The 21,413-nt window shown below is 44.7% G+C and overlaps 2 protein-coding genes across 22 annotated transcripts in view; both read right to left on the reverse strand.

Annotated features, from left to right (window-relative positions):
* Nucleotides 1-6,130, reverse strand: part of SNX29 (sorting nexin 29) — a 526,970-nt gene extending 520,840 nt beyond the window's left edge. For 3 of the 21 annotated variants that reach the window (XM_036280942.1, XM_036280941.1, XM_036280940.1), the window contains exons 1-2: nt 6,089-6,124; nt 3,728-3,817 (exon numbers count right to left, since the gene is read on the reverse strand). In XM_036280942.1, coding sequence (XP_036136835.1) covers nt 3,728-3,746 — 19 coding nt within the window. In that variant the 5' untranslated portion in view covers nt 3,747-3,817; nt 6,089-6,124. Of the gene's footprint in view, nt 1-3,727; nt 3,818-6,088 lie in introns of all 21 variants that reach the window. The other 18 variants (XM_036280938.1, XM_036280939.1, XM_036280951.1 and 15 more) reach the window with 14 other exon arrangements.
* A 6,573-nt stretch (nt 6,131-12,703) lies between these two features.
* Nucleotides 12,704-16,467, reverse strand: TNFRSF17 (TNF receptor superfamily member 17). The gene is given in 4 exon segments (XM_036280359.1): nt 12,704-13,253; nt 13,256-13,471; nt 15,727-15,852; nt 16,213-16,467. Coding segments are annotated over 4 exon segments (525 nt in total). The 5' UTR covers nt 16,331-16,467; the 3' UTR covers nt 12,704-13,188.
* Nucleotides 16,468-21,413: the final 4,946 nt, after the last annotated feature.

Below are 21,413 nucleotides of genomic sequence, written 5' to 3' on the forward strand. Positions count from 1 at the left end.
ATGTGTCCCATTCACGTTGCTGTTTCTTTCTCTCTCCCTCCCACTCTATCTGAACAAAAAATGGAAAACTGTCCTGGGGTGAGGATTAAGAAAAAAAAAAAAAGATTATGCAGAAACCAGAACCTTCACCCAATGCTGATGGGAAAGAAAAATGGTGCAGCCACATTGGGAAACAGTCTGATAGTTCCTCAAATGGATCCGGTAGTTCTGGAAATGAAAACATATACTCCCACAAAAACTTGCACGTGAATGTTCACAGCGCATTATTCATAATAGCCAAAAAGTGGAAACAAGTCAAACGCCCATCAACTGATGAAGGGATAAACAAGACGTGGCATATCCAAGTCCCGGGTGAGGGAGCAGCACCCACAGAGCGGAGAGGAAGCAGTGATTTTTCTGGAGGATCTAGAGAGAGAGCTCAATGAACCGCGGCATGAGATGGAGCCTACAGACACAGACAAGTCCCCTCCGAAGATACAGTGGCTCCAGGGGAGCAGCCATCACTGAGCCTCAGTCCCAGCCTGAGGAGTGCCAGCTCACACGGGAGCCTGCTCAGGTACCCTGCCCTGTTGGAGACAGACAGCATGACCAGGACTGAGGACAGAGAGTTGGTGCAAAGGAAAAATTGCCCTGAGATAGTGGAGCCACATGGGAGAATATCTTATGGAGAGACCTGGGAGGTGTCACACCGGATCCCTGACATAGAGAAGCTGGTGAATAAAAGGCTTAGATAGAAGGGCACTGGGGAAACCCCTTACAGGGGTGGGGAGCCATTTTTCTGCCAAGGACCATTTTTATATTTATAACATCATTCACAGGCCATACAAAATGATCAACTTAAAAATGAGCCGGCTGTATCTGGTCGGGCTAATTTGGTGAGACGTGTGATGTTAGCTGGTATTGATTTCACTGGCTGTACACGGCCCACCAGCCATACGTTCCCCACCCCTACAAGAACAACACAAATGTGGGAAGAGCTTTGCTCAAAGCTCAGGTCTCATTCAGTGTCGAAGAATTCACACTGGAGAAAGACTCTGTGAATGTAATGAGTGTGTGAACCCCTTCCGTCTGAGTCCTGGTCTTTTTAATGACGGAGGAATCCACAACATACCACTGTGAGGAGCGTGGGAAGGCCTTCAGTCACAGTGCCATATCATCCAGCACCTGAGACTCCACAGGGGACAGAAGCCCTATCAGTGCAGCCAGGGCTGTAGGAGCTACAGTAATAAACCCTTTTGCACGGAGCATCAGAGAAGCCATACAGGGAAGCAGCTTCACCAGTGCAGTGAATGCGGGAAAAGCTTTACTCCACACTAACCTCATCCACCATCAGAAATTCACAACGTGGTCCAACTAGTCTAATCCTTGCTATATGCACGTTTTCTGTTTCACTGGCCAAGTCCAATGGGACAGGTGAAGACTAGGAAACGCTTTTCTTCCCGAATCCACTAAAGGCGTTTTGGAACCAATACTGACCTGTGGTGCAGGCACGTCCTAAGAGGTAAACCTAACAGGTATTTGAAGCTGCTGCTTTCCCTTCAGTTACTTTACCCCTTCCTGGTTACTAGTCCATCCCTCTTATTTATTCTCTTTGAGATGGTTCTAAACCGTCCTAACAATGTAATAAATCGTGCTGCTATAACCAGCAGGCCTGAATGCTCTATATCTGGGTTTCATTCCTAAAGATCACAAAGAGCTCTGCCGCTGTTTTACGATAAATGGGTCTTCGTTGTTCCCCATGACCCGCACTTGCATGGTCCACCTTTTCCACCCTCCTGCTTCCCTCGGACACCTGCGTGACGCTCCTTTTTGGATGCTGGGTTTGAATGCTGGATATATGTCCATTTTGGTAAGTTATTCACCTTTCTATGCTCCAGTTTTATCACTTGTAAAAGATGGATTATAACATAACTACCTCATAAAGTTTTTGAGAGGATTTTTAAATGTAATCCAGATAAAGCTTAGTGCCTGACAGACTAAGCACTCAATAAATATTCGCTGTTTGTATTACAACTGTTGACCCCGAGAAAGAATATACTTGCCAAAAAGGACTCATAGTGGTTAACTAAGCCCAAATTCATAAGTAGAGTCTAGCAACCATTGCTGACAGAGGCAGAGGCCTCATATGCATGCTGCATTTCAGGGAAGAGCCACTGACTGAGCTGCCAGGCTCCTGGACTGTGTTCCCGCCAGAGGAGCTGATCCTGATATAGTAAAGGAGTTCCTGGGATGGTACACTGACCAATGGGCTGAGACCTGCCCCATCCAATCAGAGCTGCACAGTTATATCCTCATTTGCATCTTTACTGACCAATCAGTGGCTCCATAACAACCAATCAGGATGTGAAATTCTGACCTATCAAGACAGTGCTATCTGAACAAATTAAAATGTAAATTGGGATTCCTCATTTGCATAAAAATGGACCAATCAGTGACCATTGTGGGTACTTTATATAGTGGGTCTCCCCTTTGTCTCAGTGAGATGCACTTTCACTTTCTGTTGGTACCTGCATCTCTCTGGTTTGCAAATTGTTCACCTGAATAAAGTCTCTCCTTTTTCTGCCCCTCCCCCTCCAAAATGTGGCCTATCCATATAGTGGAATATTATTCAGCCACCAAAAGAAATGAAGTACACACATATGCTACAACATGCACTTGGAAACATACTTGGTGAAAAAAGCCAGACACAAAAGGCCACATGTTGTATGATTAATTTATATGAAATATCCAGACTAGGAAATCCAAAGAGAGAAAAAAGATTAGTGATTGCCTGGGGCTGAAGGGAAGGAGAATGAGGAATGGCTGCTAATGGGTACAGGATTTCTTTGGGAGTAATGAAAACATTCTAAAATTTATGATGATGTCTGCAAAACTCTGTGAATATATTGAACACAAAAAAATTATAGTTAAACTTAAAAATTAGACAGAGACCTAAAAGACTTAAACTGAGTTTTTAAAAATACACTATAAAATAAAATTATAAAGCAATTATGGAAATTTGAATATAATATCTGATTAATGAATTATTGCTAAATTCTTATAGATATGGAAATGGAATTGTGTTATTAAAAAGGAGTACCTGTATTTTAGAGATACATACTAAAATATTTACTGATGAGCCCTGACCAGTTTGGCTCAGCGGTTGGACCAAAGGGTCTTGGGTTTGATTCCTGGTGAAGGGCACATATCTGGGTTGCAGTTTCGATCCTCCACCCTAAATAGGGCCGTGCAGGAGGCAACCAATCAATTGCTGTGTCTCTCTTGCATCAATGTTTCTCCTTCTCTCTCTCTCCCTCCCTTCCACTCTCTCTAAAAATCAATGAAAAAATATCCTCGAGTGAGAATAAAACATATACACACACACACACACACACATACTGATGAAATGATACAGTGTCTGGGATTTGCTTCACAATAAACTGGGGAGAGAGGTAGAAATTTAAAAGGTATATAGGTGAAGTGGTCATGAGTTTATAATTGTTCATCAGACTATTCTCTCCACTTCCCTGATGTTTGAACATTTCTATTAATAAAAAGGACCAAAGAAAAAAAGAAATTATTTCCTTGCCATGTTATTTTATTGTGTGCCAATTATCAATCCCACAGGTGGGAAAACCCCCATTTCAATTGTATTCTCAAGAAATGATTGATGGAAACCTATACGTGTACTGTTTACAGTTTGAGGAAATAGTTTTACTTTTCTTAAGAAATAAATGATTGAAAATACCTTGGACTTCCCCTTCCATACTCAGCAACCACTTTTTCTGTCTCAATTACAATCTTCCCAAAAGAAGGCTTTCATTCTGAATGCTTCTTCCTTTAAGAAAGACATTTGTTGGTTTCCTTTTGTTTAGCCTCACCTAATTATTTTTTAAATTAAATTTTAAAACTCTTATCTTTGATATTAAGTTGTTCCTTAACAGATACAGTGATCAAAGGGGGAACATCTGTAATACTTACAACAATAAATATTTTTAACTCATCTTTATTGTTGAATGTATTACAGATGTCTCTCCTTTTCTTCCCTATTACCCCCTCCTGCCTTCCCCACACTATTGTCTGTGTCCATTGGTTATGCACATATGCATAGAAGTTCTCTGGTTTATCTCATCCTGCCCTCCCTCCCCCCTTCCCTTTGAGAATCATAGTCTAACAACCAATTTGTACTTCTTAATTCCTTCATCTTTTTCACCCATCCCTCCAGCCCTCACCCATCTGGCAAGCAACAAAAAGCTCTCTGTAAGAATTTTTTTTAAAAACACATTGATCAACCCCCCCCCTCCCGTTTGTCAATTGCCCTTATTCCTATGATGCAAACTAACTGTGAGCCTGAGGCAGAGCTCTTCCCTCACATTAAAAGCAAGAGATTTTCCGGGAGTACTTAGCTCCAGGCCTTGTCCCAGGGCTAGGCCACAAAACAATCCCACCTGAACCCCATGTCCTTATGGAAACAACAATAACAGCTCTAAATTCCTGACTACATACATGTGAGAGGCACAATACCAATCACTTCAACCTGAGTAATGTTACTTGCTCATTGGAACAAGCCTAGGAGACAGGTACTATTATTTACCCCATTTTGCTAGGACTTCCAGAATGATCAAGTAACTTGCTCTATATCACACAGTTTTATAAGGCAGAGCCAGAATTTGAACCCAGGCTGTCTAGCTGCAGGGCCTGCACTTACACCAGATCATATTACCTCCTGGGTGGAAACCAGCTCATCACATCGTTGTTGTGGTATCACTAATGTTCAAGGACCAGAAACTTTAATTAGGCCAAAAATCATTCACTCTGGACACAGAAGAAGGACTATCTCTCAGGAAACAACCCCCATCCACAGCTCCCTCATTAGGACCATCATAAATCTTGTTTTTGAATAGCAAAAACAAAAGCACATCACTTTAAAAAAAAAAAAACCTTTGAGATCATTTAAAAGTTAATAATGAAGAGAGATGTATTGGCGTGCCTTGTCCTCTCTCGACCTCCAGAAATGTCTGGGTTAAAGGGGCTAGGGCCAAAGGGCTGGACTTTTCAGTGAAGAGAAAACCAGCCATATGAGGGTAGACGGGCCCTTCTAAGTGAATCCAGATCCCAGTAAGGGTGAGCTGAGAAGCTTCCCTGAGTCACTCCCATCTCCACATGCAACACCCAGGAATGACTTAGCACCAAAACACCAACAAAGGAAACGACTGAGAATCCCTGTCCAAGTCTAGGAACTCAACTTCTGAAGCACTGAGGAAGGCTGTCCAAACATAACTCCCTCCCGCTCCCAGCCTCCCCACCGAAACCAACCTCCTCCCCTTGTGGGAGGGAGAGGGGTGGACTGGGCAGGGCAAGCGATGGTCCCCAGATGGGCTCAATATTGCACAAGGGAAAGCTTGCAGGACAGGACAAGGAAGATCTAAAATGATCCAAGAAAATAAAATGAAGGGGCTGGAGTATAGTGGGAGAGGGGATGTAAGAACCAAGGACCAGAGTGGGGAACAACTGGTGACTGGTACAGCAAAGCATTGGGGACAGGGGTTAAAATGGACTGGGTAAACAAAGAGGCTGGAGAATTCAAGTCCTCTGGGAACCAGGAGCTATGGGGACACGGGGTTCAGGGGTCGGCAAACTAAAAGTGTCTAGAGAGGACACTCAGCCTGCGTGGAGACTGGAGTGGCTGGAGACAAGGGGCCTGGGTGGTGGGGATGACTGGGGAGCGGGAGGACCCTGAAATGGAACTGGGACTCCAGGGGTCTGAGAGGTAGTTGGCACTGAGGTTCAGGAGGTCTGAGAACCGGGGGTCTGAGAACTGGACACGGGGTCGGAGGACTGGGAAAGACTGGTGGAGTGGGGTACAGGTGTCGAAGGGCTGGTTTTAAGAGATGGACAGGAATCAGAGGGCTAGGAGTGCCAGGACTCGGGACGCCCGAGAACTGCAGGTGACCAGGGGCAAGAACTGGGTTACATGGGGTCAGGAAACTGGGAGCGATGGGACAGGGGTCTGGGAGTGGGACGCGGGGACTAGGGGCCAAAGTGTGCAGCTGAAGGGGCGGGAGCCAGGGCGGCCGGGGCGGGTGACAGCGGCGAAGCCGCCACTCACCGCTCATGTTGCTGCTCTCCGGGCCGGTGCCTGCGCTGTGCCGCCGCCACTGCCGCCAAGCTGCAGACAGGCCGGGCCGACAGCGCGCCCCGCCCCGCCTGTCTGCCCCGCCCCGCCCCGGAAGTGGAGCGCCGCCGCTACGGCCCCGCCCTCCGACCCGGAACATAAACACGGGCTCCTGTGCGGGACAGGGGAGCCTGGACGCTTGCTGGCGGGGGCCCGGGGCAAGCAGGAACCACCAAGAGGTGGTCCGCGAATCCTGGGGTGCGGCGGGGCGGGTCAGGATGCCTCCCCGCCCTCTTGGGCTCACACCTGTGCCGGAAAGCCAGACGGTGAACTAGGAAAGCCCGGAGACGAGACGTTCCAGACCGCGCTAGGAGCAGAGAAAGGAAATTAAAAAAAGAGTAATGGGCCAAAGCGTGGGGACAGCGGAGATGGGCAGCCCCAGGGGACCGACCTAAAGAGACGACTTGAGCCCTGGCCGGTTTGGCTCAGCGGTTAGAGCGTCAGCCTGCGGTCCTGAGAGACCCGGGTTCGATTCCCGCTAAGGGCGCGTACCTCGGTTGCGGTGTGTCCCCGGCCCTGGTTGGTTGTGTGGGTGGCAGCCACTCGATGTGTCCCTTTCACATCCATGTTTCTCTCTCTCTCTCTCTGTTCCTCTCTCTCCCTCCCACTCTACCTGAACAAAAAATGGAAAGGTGTCCTCGGGTGAGGATAAAAAAATAAATAAAAATAAAGAGAGGACTTGAGAGTTGAGACCTGGGTGACAAGGAGACAGCCCGAGAAGATCCGCAGATAAGGTGTCCCAAAAGGAACACCTTTTGCATTAAAAAAAAAAAGAAAGAAAGAAAAGTAAAGTAAAGGAGAATACATCACACACAGAATTGTTTTGTTAAACAACTACTTAAGTGCAAAAGGTCCTGCCTGGAGGGGTTGACTGAAGCGAGAGAGTGAAGAGTTGGGTGGAGGGCCTTGCAAACCCTATCTTAAGAGGCTTGGACTTTTAAACCTAATTCTTAAGTAGGTAAGGGAATGGGAAGTCATTGCAAGAATTTAAGCAGATGACATGGTCTGAATCAGGTTTTTAAACGATTACTCTCAGGATTTGAGAATGAACTGTAGAGGGACAGGGTGGAGAGGGTCAGCTGGTTAGGGGTACATTGCAATTGTCCAGCAAGAGGAAATAGTGCCTAGGGCTAGCATGGTGGCAGTGGAAAGGACGATGGATGGATCATATGTGAATATGTGTTCACAACAATCTTATGAATCCATTTTACAGATTGGAGACCCGGAAAAATTAAAAGAGCAGTTGCTCAACGTGTTTGCCTGCAACCCAGAGTAAAAAAAATTACCTTTTACGTCACATCTCAATACACACGTGTACATTTAAGTAGTTAACACAATTCTGTGTGTGATGTATTCTCTTTCACTTTACTTTTTTTTTTTTTTTTAATGCTGATTGAGACGATTGATCCACAAATATGTCTTGATACATAGTTGAAAACACTGAATTGTGGACCAAACTCCACTGGGAAAAGGAGCCAGAGTTCCAGCATGACCCTTTTTAAACCTAATCTCTGGCCCTTGGGAATTTATATTTTGGACTCAGCAGAGGTCAAGAGCTCTTTGGAGAATGATGCTCTGCAGCATTGTTTATCATAGTGAAAAAGTGAAAAGCACCAAAACCCAACTACGGTAGAGTAGCTAAGCAAGTAATGGCCCACGTCACAAAGAACCTCTGCAGTTGAAAATGCTAATCATAAAGAGTATGGGAAAGTGGGAAAGGCCACTGATAAAAAATATTAAGTTTAAAAAATACTCGATGTTGCCCAACTGATGAGACTCAGTGGATTAAGTGATGTCCCATGGACAGAGAGGTCCCGGTTCAATTCCCAGTCAGGGCACATGCCCAGGTTTTGGGCTTGATCCCCGGTGGGGGGTGTGGGAGAAGCAGCAGATCAGTGTTTCTCTCTCACATCAATGTTTCTATCTCTCTCCCTTCCTCTCTATAAAAAAATTAATAAAAACATTTTTTAAAGCCCCATGTGCCCTGGCCTGTATGCCCAGTGGTTAGAGTGTTGGCCTTAGCACCAAAGGGTCAAAGACTCAATTCCCAGTCAAGGGCAGGTACCTGGGTTGCAGGTTCAAGTTTCGGGAAGTAATCAATCAATGATTCTCTCTCACTCGCTTTCTCTCTCTCTCTCTCTTCCTCCTCCCTTCCACTCTCTCTAAAAATCAATGGAAAACATCACTAATCATCAGAGAGGTACAAATAAAAACATAAAACGACAATGAGGTATCACCTCACATCTGCCAGAATGGCTACCATCATTAAATCAACAAATAAGTACTGACCAGGATGTGGAGGAAAAGGAACCCTAGTACACTGGTGGGAATGCAGACTGCTGCAGCCACTATGGAAAACAGTGTGGAGTTTCCTCAGAAAATTAAAAATGAAGCCCCGCCCCCCCCAACCATGGTTCAGAGGTTGAGCATCGACCCATGCACCAAGAGGTTGCCAGTTCGCCCTGGCCGGTTTTGCTCAGCGGTTAGAGCATCGGCCTGCAGACCGGAGAGTCCCGGGTTCGTTTCCCGCTAAGGACATGTACCACTCGATGTGTCTCTCTCACGTTGATGTTTCTCTCTCTCTCTTCCCCCCTCTCTCCCTCCTGCTCTATCTGAAGATAAATGCAAAACAAAATGTCCTTGGGTGAGGATTGATAAAAAAAAAAGAGGTTGCTGGTTCAATTCCCAGTCAGGGCTCATGCCCAGATTGTGAGCCAGATCCCCAGTGGGGGACATGCAGGAGGCAGCCAATCAATGTTCTCTCTCATCTGTGTTTCTATTTCTCTCTCCCTCTCCCTTCCTCTTTCTCTAACATCAGTAAAGAAAAAAAAATTTTTTTTAATTCTACTGACCGCACGTGTGGTCCTTGAATGTATTAAAAAAAAAAAAAAAGGAATTGCCATTTGACCCCATGATCCCACTTCTAGAAATATATCCTACAAATCCTGAAACACCAACCAGAAAGAATAGTTGCACCACTGTGTTCATAGCAGCACTATTTACAATAACTAATGTTGTAACCCAGGAGATCGACCAAACTCAGACGCTGAGATGGGGTTTAACAAAAGGAGTTTATTGAGCTAAGTCCGCAGGCCTGCAGTATGTCCCACACAGGAGTAACTGCGGCGCGGAGAGCTAAAATGGCTCCTTTTTATAGGATTTTGTAAGGGGGGTTGCTACGTGTAAGCAAGCATGTTACAGAAGCGGAATTTAGCAGTTGGTTAATTACCTGTTACTCAGTTTCCCAGACATCTCAAAGGTCAAGATGTTTTCAATAGATTATCCCTGGCGCCGACCCCAGGATTACTCAAGGGTTAGTTATTACCCCAGGGTTAGCGATTACTTAGGGATTAGTTAGTGAAGAATGTTCTTCAGTAAATGAGTAAACTGACAACCCCTTTGGTTGTCGTGAAGGCCTCTGGGAGTTTGGGTCAATGGCACTGAGTTATAACACTAAGATCTGGAAACTGCTCAAGTGCCCATGGGCAGATGAGTGGATAAAAAAGCTGGGTACCCCTGGCCGGTTTGGCTCAGTGGTTAGAGCGTAGGCCTGCAGTCCAAAGAGACCCAGGTTGGGTTCCCGCTAAGGGTGTGTACCTCAGTTGCAGTTTGTCCCTGGCCCTGGTTGGGTCGTGGGGGTGGCAGCCACTCGATGTGTCCCTTTCACATCGATGTTTCTCTCTCTCTCTCTCTCTCCCCCTCCCACTGTATCTGAACAAAAATGGAAAAAATGTCATAGGGTGAGGATTAGAAAAAAAAAAGCTGTGGTACATTTACACAATGGAATAATACAGATGTAAAAAAGAAGGATCTATTACTATTTCAGAGAGCATGGAGGGACCTGGAGATCATTATGCTAAGCGAAATAAGCCAGTCAGAGAAAGACAAATATCATATGATCTCACTTTAGATGTGGAATCTAATGAACAAAACAAGCTAATGAATAAAATAGAACCAGAGATATGGAAACGGAACAGACTGACGAATCTCAGAGGGAAGGAGTGGGGTGGGAAGAGATTAACCAAAGAATTTATATGCATATGTGCATTCCTCATGGACGCAGACAATAGAGTGGTGAAGGACTGGGCAGGATAGGAGCTGGGTGGAGGGCGGCAGTGGGGGAAAAAAGAAAGAGACATCTGTAATACTCTCGACGGTAAAGATAATTTTTTTAAATCCTTGGGAAAAAACATTCTCAGGTGAAGTTTACAAAAACAAAAAAGTCCCATGCGAAATGCCTGTACATCTACAATTATGTCAAAATACAGCCATGTGTAGGGAGAATGTAAAAATGAAAATATTTGTCAGATGAGTACTGATCAGTAATCACTTCATTAGTTATCTGAATGTTTGATCACTATGTTGTACACCTGAGACTAATATAATATGTCAACTGTAGTGGAAACTTTTTTTTGAAATTTTTAATGAAAATACTTGTGTTTGGTTAGGAGCATTGTTTGTCCCATTTTTTAAATTATACTTGACAATTGTCAATTTGTTGTTCTAGTTAAAGAGTGGGTGTGTCTGAATCCTCTCCTAGAAAGCCTAGTTCCGGATGGCCTGCCTCTGTAGCCTTTGGGAAGGAGTCACATACCCGTCTCCTGGGGCTGTCGTGAGGACGCTGTGTTATGCTTTCTCATAGCACCCTATGCCTTTCTTCAGATCGTTTGAAGCAGGATAAGTTATTGGAATTGTAGTTTGTGCTTTGTGTTTTCTAGCACCAACCATCCCCTTGAAGTGTTGTAATCCCTTCTTCCCAAAATGTGAGCCTGGTCCTGGAAGACCAAGAATCAGAAGCCTAACGTCAGCTTTTTAAAAGTTGCACTGGGCGTGAGAGGATACAGAGTGTTTAGGAGCAATATACAGAAAAAGAATGTGTGCCTGCCCTCAGAAACTCGACCTCAAAGGGTTTAACAAAAATCATCATAGCAATGTAACTAACTAGATTACTTATTATGAATCAGATACTTTTATGGAAAAAAAAAAAATGTGTGTGTATAACTTAAGGTTAAGTAACTTTCTTATAGTCACCCAAGGTCTACAACTTTCTAGTAACAGAGCCAAGATTCAATCCCAGGCAGTCTGGCTCCAAGAACCAATGCCTTAACCACTATACTATTTTGATTCCTGTGGCCCTTAAGGACCTGGAATGGAGCCTTGATGAGCTCCAACTGGGTAAAAAGATCCCACCGAGGTTCCCAGTATTCCAAACCTGACACAAAAGCCACAAAGCCCCAGGACCTTGAGGATCTATGCTGTGGTGCCAGTGGGCATCTTTTTTTTTTTTTTTTTAAATGCCCTTAAACATTTTATTTATTTATTTATTTATTTTGTTCAGGTAGAGTACGGGGGAGAGAGAGGAACAGAGAGAGAGAGAGAAACATCGACGTGAAGGGACACATCGAGTGGCTGCCACCCGCACAACCGACCAGGGCCGGGGACAAACTGCAACCGAGGTACGCGCCCTTAGTGGGAACCGAACCCGGGTCTCTCCGGACCGCAGGCCGATGCTCTAACCGCTGAGCCAAACCGGCCAGGGCTTTTTTTTTTTTTTTAACTTTTATTTATTTATTTATTTATCCTCACCCGAGGATATTTTTCCATTTTTTGTACAGATAGAGTGGGAGGGAGAGAGAGGAAGGGAGAGAGAGAGAGAAACATCGACCTGAAGGGACACATCAAGTGGCTGCCACCCGCACGACCAACCAGGGCCGGGGACAAACTGCAGCCGAAGTACGTGCCCTTAGCGGGAACCGAACCCGGGTCTCTCAGGACCGCAGGCCGACGCTCTAACCGCTGAGCCAAACTGGCCAGGGCTCCAGTGGGCATCTTAACAAAGATCAAAGTCAGCAGATTATCACAGCACATCACCTGTTGCATAGCCTTTCCATAAAGAGCTTTGTGTAACCCCAGGACCTTTGCTTAGCCCCAGAGGGGAACCCTCCCCCTATAATGACTGAGATTGTAGCACAAAGAAATGGGGAATTCAGAAATGGAACTAAGTTGCTGTGAAGAGAAAAAAAAGTAGCTCAAGATGTCTGGGTTTAAATCATGGCTTTGCCAGTTACTGACTATGTTACCTTGCTCTGACTTAGTTTCTGTCATAATCTGTAAAATGGAGATGATAATGGTCCACCTTTGTTGTATGCTTTAAATGAGTTAGCACAGGTAAAGCACTTAGAACAATTCCTGCACATTAATAACTATTCAGTGTTATCTATCATTATGACCTGCATTTGGGTCTGAAAATGATACCTAGTAAACTTATCAGAGTTTGTGATTGTACACATATTTATATGATTATAATAATGCCTGAGGCCCTGGCCGGTTTGGCTCAGCGGTTAGAGCGTCAGCCTGCGGTCCAGAGAGACCCGGGTTCAGTTCCCTATAAGGGCACGTACCTCGGTTGCAATTTGTCCTCGGCCCTGGTTGGTCGTGCGGGTGGCAGCCACTCGATGTGTCCCTTTCACATTGATGTTTTTCTCTCTCTCTCTTCCTCTTTCTCCCTCCCACTCTATCTTAACAAAAAAGTGAAAAAATGTCCTCGGGTGAGAATTAAAAAAATAAGAATAAGAATAATAATGCCTGAAGCCTCCAGTTAGCTGGAAACTCACAAGGTCATGGCACAGTGAATTAGCATGGCTGGCCCTAGGCTTCTCCTGTCTACAGAAATACATAGAATAACCTTGTTTACCTTTGGTGATAAAGAGAAAAATTCCATTCGTCTTGAAGTTCATATATGCACGTAGAGGAGGGAAGTGGTCCAGCACAGAAAGGTGCGACCATGGGATCGACACATTGCCGTACTTTTTTTCAGTGAATCAAGAATTTAATTATTAAAACCAATGAAATTTCCACAGTTACATTCCCAAAAGTAAGATAGGGAACTACATCTAACATAAAGATTTTCTAGAACTAGAGGACAAAAAGCTGTATCGGTAACTGGTAACAATCATCCTAAAGAGATCTGATACATCCTCCTTTCCTTCTGACAACAGATTTTCTAAGTAGCTCACACCACTCAAAATGCTTAACTATCTGGTAGAAATTGATTTCTCCATCCTTGTGATACTCCCATCAGCTAGCAGGCCACTGCATAGTCATTTGTTTTCGTGGTGACCAGGATGGTTGCACCTTCCTCCATAGCTGGGAGTGGAAAGAAATGGTCCGAATCGACCTTTGGTTGGCTCTTGACACAGTCTTCACAGGTACATTCTTCTACAGTGTACTCCAGGCTTCTGGAAAGAACTTCCTCCCCGGTCCTGCCATCTTTCCTGTCATCCAGGTCAACATTTGCCTCCTTCTGGAGACCTGGTCCTGATAACGCAGAAACAGAAAAGTTAAACTAAACGTCCCAGGGCGTCCGGTCCTGGCGGTCTTGGCAGTATACCTCAGGCTCAGAGCGGCACAAGACACCTTTTCCTACAAAACAGAGGAGTCTGTCCTACACCAGGAGTCAGGAACTAACAGACCACAGGACACAAAAGGCTCAAAGACATGCTTTAGGGCAGAGTGTGTTTTTAAGTGTTCACTTATGTTGGCCCACCATTAAAAATCAAGTGATTGGTCCAGCCGGTGTGGCTCAGTGGTTGAGCGTTGACCCAGGCACCAAGAGGTCGCTGGTTCGATTCCTGGTCAGAGCACATGCCCAGGTTGTGGGCCTGATCCTCAGTGGGGGGCATGCGGGAGGCGACCAATCAACATTCCCTCTCATCAATGTTTCTGTTTCCCTCTCCCTTCCTCTCTAAAGTCAATAAAAAAAAAAAAAAATTTAATTAAATTTTTAAAAATCAAGTGATTGTCCTGGCTGCTTGGCTCAGCAGTTAGAGCATCAGCCCACGGACCAAAGAGTCGTGGGTTCAATTCCAGTCAAGGGCACGTACCTTGGTTGCAGTTTAATCCCAGGCCCAGGTGTCAGGGTCTTGCGGGAGGCAACCAGTTGATATGTCTCTCTCACATCAATGTTTCTCTCTCTCTCTCTCCCCCCTTTCTCCCTCCCTCCCAATCTATCTGAAAAATCAATGGAAAAATATCCTTGGGTGAGGATTAAACATAATAAAAAAAAAAGAAAAAGAAAATGATTGCCCTGGCCAGTGGCTCAGGTGGTTGGAGTCTCATCTGTGCACCAAGAGGTGGCAGGTTTGAGTCCCAGTCAGGGCACATACCCAGGTTTCAGGTTCACTGTTTCCCTCTCTCTCCCTTCCTCTATCTAAAATCAATGTTAAAAAATAAAATTACTTTTAAAAATCAAGTGATTTTACAAACAAATTTAGAGACTGGCCTCAGCCTTATTTTACACACATGAAACAACAAATTACCATATGTTCCAGCACACGAAAATCAGCCTGTGGTGACACTTTAGAATTCAAAATAAAGCTGCTTCTCTTTTCACATGTGGTGTCAGATTAAAATTCCTTAATGAATCTGTGATCACATAAGGAAGGAGTCTCCATTATGCCCCCATTATATGCCTGTGAGGGTAAATTTTACTACTTCCCCAACCTTCCAGTAGTACTCCATCTCCCAAAACGTCACACTTAAAGTCCTTCCCCACCTGTTTCTCAGACCCCGGGCAAAACAAAAATAAAAAAGAGTACGTTATACAGGGCAACCATTTACCTCTCCTTACTGCACAAGAAAGCAGATAAGGTTATGCACAGAAAATGCACAGAGAAATAGGGCAATGGCTGCGGTGTGTGAGAATCAGATCACGGCCGAAGGTGCTGCCGAAAATAGCTTTATCTTAAGAAGCCCTTCAGACCTTGAGGGTGTTAAGGAACAGTCAATTCTCTAGGAACATTCAGTCCTCTGGGACTGGTTCTCAACTGCTTATAAAGATAATAATCTTTGAGATGATTGCTCAAGTAATCCAAGAGCAAGTGGCTATTTATTTCTAATATTTTTCAACAGTAAAATGTTCACCCAAGCAAACAACACATATTCGCATTAAAAATATGGCCCCGCATCTTGCCAAACATACTTTTCCTAAGAGTAGCAGACCTGGAGAGCAGTTTCTGATAGTGTGACCTTTAATCAATGTGTGAGCTTTGGTCAAAGAGAAGGATGTTTCCCAGGAAAGCCTCAGTGATTATCACCCTGGTCAGTTTTGGTCAGTGGTTAGAGCATCAGCCCTTGGAGTGAGGGGTCCCAGGTTTGATTCCTGGTCAAGGGCATGTACCTGGGTTTTGGGTTCAATCACTGGCCCCATTTGGGATTATGTGGGAGGCAACCAATTGATGTGTCTCTCTCGCATCAATGTTTCTCTCTCTCTCTCTCTCCATCCCTCCCTTCCACTCTATCTAAAACAAAACCAAAAAAATCAATGGAGAAATGCCCTCTGGTGAGGATAACAACAACAAAAAAGTGATTGTCAAGGGAAGAATGTGGGAGATGGCTGACATTGTCGGACACCAGCAAGGAAGACGTAAACACCAACACAGAAAGAAGACAGCTCTCTTCTACCAAGGAGTTCCTTTAATATAACTGTCCTCTGACACATTCAGAAGGGCTCTAATTACCTAGTGAAATAGTCAGTGTCAAAGCCACCTCTTGGAAAAAGATTTCAAACCAACCTGTGTTTTTAACTTCATCCTTCAATGGTTCAGAGTTCATCTTCCGTAGGAAGAACATCAGCACGAAAACTGTCAAAGACACCAGCAAGCTCAGGCCCAAACAGGTCCAAAGAATGGCATTTATCGCTGAATTAAAAGATATGTCAGAGAGATAATGAAGGGGTAACATAACACCTACATCAAGTAAAGATTATTTGCTATCCAATTCCGCTAATTCATCAGCACTGACTTTCAAATTTCTCAATAACACTTCCTTTGAAGAGTTGATCAAATACAGGTTTGCTAACAGTGCTGAATAAAACTGAGTTCAGCTCTGAATAATTACTTTATTCCTATTGGCATTGAAATGATTGCCTTGTTCTCTGTCTCTTTTTTGATTCAGAAAAATCTCACCATCTTCCCTGTAACGTTCACTCTTTGACTAGCTAGTCAGTGTAGAGAGACTACTTCACACCAACGAACGGTTGTTCGAGCAGCAGCACTTACCCGTGTTGCAGTAACGCTGACATGTGAGAGGAGGGGTGTGAGAACACCGAAGGTGACAAGGTGTGCAGGCATCCAGCAGTCTGTCAAAATATTCATGTTGGAGGCACTGCTGAGCCATCTGGAACTTGATCGCAAAAAGAAACAAAGAAACCACGGAAGGAACAGCATGGAAAGACAAGTAAAATCTTGTCACGAATTCCCCAGCGAGTGGAGTGACAGCAGCTATACAATGTCTAGAGAGAACAAGAAGCTCAGTGGCCGGGTGCTTATGGGGGCTGCCTCCTTGCACTGTGGCTAAGAATTTGAATACCAACTCTAATTCTCATTTCCTAGTTTGAGGCTTGGGTGGGGCAAGACTTGGAGTGTAAACATCAATGATAAATGGTACTGAAACAGAAAATGCTTATTTATAGCGACAATTTCTCAGCCAGGTGACTGTTGCAAGATGTAGACGAGCCCGAGGCACCAAGCAGAAGGTTCTATATCGATGAGCTGAGCGTCTGCTTGTGTGCTGAGCTATGTGATGGGCCCCAGGGAGCTAGATAAGATAAGGTGTGTGCCCCTTAAGAGTCTAACAGAGGAGATGGCAATTCACACAAGGAACCCCAAAGTATAGTTGGAACAAATGGAATGTGGGAGAGAGAAAAGGGTATCAAGCTCACCTACCAGATTTTGAACCTAGGAAGAATTGCAGAATTCTGACAGAAATAGGGAAGTCTGGGGTAAAAGCTAAATTGGCATGAGGGTTGAAGGGAAAGATATGTTCGAGGTATTATTAAGTTGTTATTCATTTTTTAATTTTTCTTTTTTATCCTCGCCCGAGGACATTTTTCCATTTTTTGTTCAGACAGAATGGAAGGGGGGGGGGGGGAGAGAGAGAAACATCAACATGAAAGGGACACATCGAGGGGCTGTCTCCCGCACGGCCCTGACCCAGCTGGGGCCGGGGACAAACTGCAACCGAGGTATGTGCCCTTGACCGGAATCAAACCCACGACTCATTGGTCCGCAGGCTGACACTCTAACTAACCGCTGAGCCAAACCGGCCACGGCTAAATTGTTGTTATTAACGTAATCTATGTTCCATTGTTGAAAATTTAGAAAATACACATGAGTAGAAAACAACTATCCACAGTCTAGAAATAATCACTCAATAATTTGGTGTATCACAGAGGTGACAAACGGGCCTGCTGACGTGTTCTGTCTGGCCCACGCTTGATACAGATCTTTCTGGAAGGATTTCTGTGGATGGATGGGTAGATATTTATATAATGTATTTTTCTTTTCACATAAATGGAATCACTTGTGTTTGTGTTTAACCATACTGAGTGAAATAACCATCTAGAGATATCAGAAAGGTCAGTCAGAAATGCAGGATTCAGTTAAAATGCACGGAAATTACAAACTCCAAATTCATATAGTGATTACCTCTCGGTAGCAGGGAGGGTACAAAAAAGGCTTCACCTGTATTGGTCACATTTTATTAAGCTGAATGGTAGATACATTGATATTTGTTATATATTTTTTGTTATTCTTTGCAACTTCTTATATTTTTTAAATAGTATGTAATAACTATTAACATAGTAATAATAAAATAAAATGCAGGAATTAATACCAGCTTTCTTTCTTTCTTTCTTTCTTTCTTTCTTTCTTTCTTTCTTTCTTTCTTTCTTTCTTTCTTTCTTTTTTTTGGTACGTGCCCCTAGCGGGAACTGAACCTGGGACTCTCTGGTCCACAGGCCAAGGCTCCATCCACTGAGCCAAACCGGCCAGGGCAAGACCAGCACTTTTTTTTTTTTAATGAAGGATTTGAGCTTAGAAGAGAGTTCGGACTTGGACATTGATCAAAACCTTACGTTCTGGGCCAGCAGTAGGCTAAACAGTGTGACCGCCTACGTGGGATAACCAAGGAACTAAAAGGGCTGGCCCAGCAGGGTCCACTCCCTGAAGCTCCTGCCAAATGGTGATTTTTGGAGGACAGGCAAAGGACAGGAAAAGCATGATTAGAGAAAGAGGACAAAGATTATCTCCCTGTAACAGTCAAACAAGGAGAGAACTTCAAGACAGGATGAGCAGTAAGCGTCAAGTTCTACAGAAAAGTCAGAGGCAATACAATGAGGTCATTGGTAGCCATTAAGTGTGTCAGTGGATAGAAACATATTGTAGCCCTGGCCGGTTTGGCTCAGCGGTTAGAGCGTTGGCCTGTGGTACAGAGAGACCCGGGTTCGGTTCCCGCTGAGGGCGCATACCTCGGTTGCAGTTTGTCCCCGGCCCTAGTCGGTCGTGCGGGTGGCAGCCACTCAATGTGTTCCTTTCACATCGACATTTCTCTCTCTCTCTCTGTTCCTCTCTCTCCCTCCCACTCTATCTGAACAAAAAATGGAAAAATGTCCTCGGGTGAGGATAAAAAAAAAAAAAAGAAAAGAAAAAAGAAACATATTGTAGATATTTAGGGAATGGAAAGAAAGAGGAGGCAGCTAATGTAGGCCACACCTAGGAAGTCTGGTGGAAACTGGAAGAACAAAGCTTTGACAACTCTTGGGAAAGAAAGCACTGTTGTTTCTGACAGATGTGCTTACTACTTAGGTGCCTGAAGTCACCTGTACAATGCAGTATCATTTGTATTTACAAAAGCCTGTCTATCACTGGAAGGCCTCGTAGTGGAATACTACATAGCCATCAAAAATAATGAGACAGGTGTGTTCTGATATAAGCAATACATCACTGAGAAGAGAATGAAAGGTACTGAACAGTGTGTACAGTCAGCTCTTCTGTGTTTACAAATGAAATAGCTAAGGTTCATATACAGAGACATGAACATAAGCTACCTCCGTGTATCTTCCAGATGGATAGTAGGTGCTGCTTCTGGCAAGAGCTAGGAAGTGTAGCATGGGGGAAAGACTTGCTTTGTATTGAAAAATCTTTGGTACTATTTGAACAATTTTTTTTTAATTTTAATTTATTTTTTTACAAAGAGAGGAAGGGAGAGAGAAACAGAGAGAAAGAAAAACATTGATTTGTTGTTCCACTGATTTATGCACTCATTGGTTGATTCTTGTATGTGTCCTGACTTGAGATCGAACCATGGTATGTCAGGATGACTCTGTAACCAACTGAGCTACCCAGCTAGGGCTGAATAATAATAATTATTTTATTTTTTATACTATTTTTTTTTCTTTATTGATTTTTAGAGAGAGTAAGGGAGAGATAGAAACATTGATGAGAGAGAACATCAATTGGCTGCCTCCTGCATGCCCCCACTGGGAATTTGGCTCACAACCTGGGCAGGTGCCCTGACCAGAATTGAACTGGTGAGCTTTTGGTGCATGGGTTGATGCTCAACCACTGAGCCACACCGGCCAGGCTGAATAATAATTATTATTTTGTTGTTATTGTTGTTGTTAATCCTCACACAAGGATATTTTTCCATTGATCTTTAGAGAGTGGAAGGGAGAGAGAGAGAAAGAGAAACATCAATGTGAAAGAGTCACATTGATTGGTTGCCTCCCACGCGCACCCTGACAGGGACCAGGGATCAAATCTGCAACCCAGGTATGCGCCCTTGACTGGGAGTCGAACCTGCAACCCTTCGGTGTGCGGACCGACACTCTATCCACTGAGCAACACCAGCCAGGGCTAAATAACTCTTTTTTAATAATAAGGATTATTTTTTAAATAAGAGTCGTTTTCTAAAGGGTGGTGTCTTAGTCCATTCTGACTGCTATTAAAAAATACCACAGACTGGGTAACTTATGAATAACAAAACTTTATTTCTCACAGTTCTGGAGGCTGGAAGTCTAAGGTCAAGGTGAGAAGGCAAGACTTCTGCAGACAACCCCCTCAGGCCGCACAGAGACCCCGCCCTTGGCTTTTGTAATCAGTTTACATCAGTCAACTGCCTAAACCACTGCAGAACTAGAAAGCCCCCAAAGAGCCGGAAGCTTATCATGTATAAAAGGCAGTTGGAACCCAGGCTAGGGCTCAGCCTTTGGAGGTGACTCCGCTGGGCCAGCATCGGTGCGCGTTAAACAGTCATTTTTTAATCCTCCGAGTGTGTGCAGTCTGTCTCTCCCGCCGACCGAATTTCTGCAACAACAAAGGTACCTGCAGACTTGGTGTCTGGTGAGAGCCCACTTCCTGGTTCATAGCCATCTTTTCACTATAATCTCACATGACAGAAGGATCGAGAGATTTTTTTTTTTTAACTCACATCCAAGGATATTTTTCCATAATTTTTTTAGATAGAGTGGGAGGGAGAGAGGGAAAGGGAGAGAGAGAGAGAAACATTGATGTGAGAAAAGACACATCAATTGGTTGCCTCCTGCATGACCCTGTCTAGGGCAGAAGACGAACCCACAACTGAAACATGTGCCCTTGACCGAGAATCAAACTGTGACTATTTGGTCCATGGGCCTTCACTCTAACCGCTGAGCCCAACCAGCCAGAGCTCTGGAGCCTCTTTTATAAAATCATTAATCCCATTTGTGAGGGCTCCACCCTCCTGACCTAATCACCTTCCAAAGGCCCCCCACCTCCTAATACCCTCACATTGGGGATTAGGTTTCAACATATGAATTGAGAGGTGGGGGACAAGCACTCAGTCTATAGCAAGGGGGAACTTCAAGAAGAGAAAGAATGAAAAGATGAAGAGCATAGACTAAGGGAAAAAGAATAAAGATGAAAGATTTCAGAGAGACCACCCCTGGGCAGAATCTGGGACAGTGTGAGGCCTGAAAATCAAAAGCACTGAAGGGAGCCCTTCCCCTGGTGCACTCACTGGGCCGAAAGAGCGCCGCACCGACAGAGGTTATTCTTTATCACCTCCAGGCCTCGTGCCGCCTGGAGAAGCCCAGGGGTGGCTCCATCCTCAGAGGTTACAGCAGACCCTTCTTGGCCTGTTGCTTCAGATGTGCAGGTGGACTCCCAGAAACCAAAGGGCTTCGCCTTCTCTCCCTGCTTGCCTTACCCTGTCTCCCTTCAAGTATATTCTCCGTCCTGGCCATCTCAAGCTTGAACACAGAGAGGCTGGCCTTGCAGCTGCATCATGTTGGAACTCAGCCCAGCGAGGATCTTGATGAAAGCCCGCTGAGGCTCCCCAGGGCGGCTCAGGTTCTTCCTTTTCTCAGGTTCTGTCGCTCGGCTTATCCATCTCTGTCTTTGATTCTGTGGGCAACCCTGTGAGCCTTCCAACAAAGTCCCTT

This window comes from Molossus molossus, unplaced genomic scaffold (assembly GCF_014108415.1).
Source record: "Molossus molossus isolate mMolMol1 unplaced genomic scaffold, mMolMol1.p scaffold_m16_p_3, whole genome shotgun sequence".
Lineage (NCBI taxonomy): Eukaryota > Metazoa > Chordata > Mammalia > Chiroptera > Molossidae > Molossus > Molossus molossus.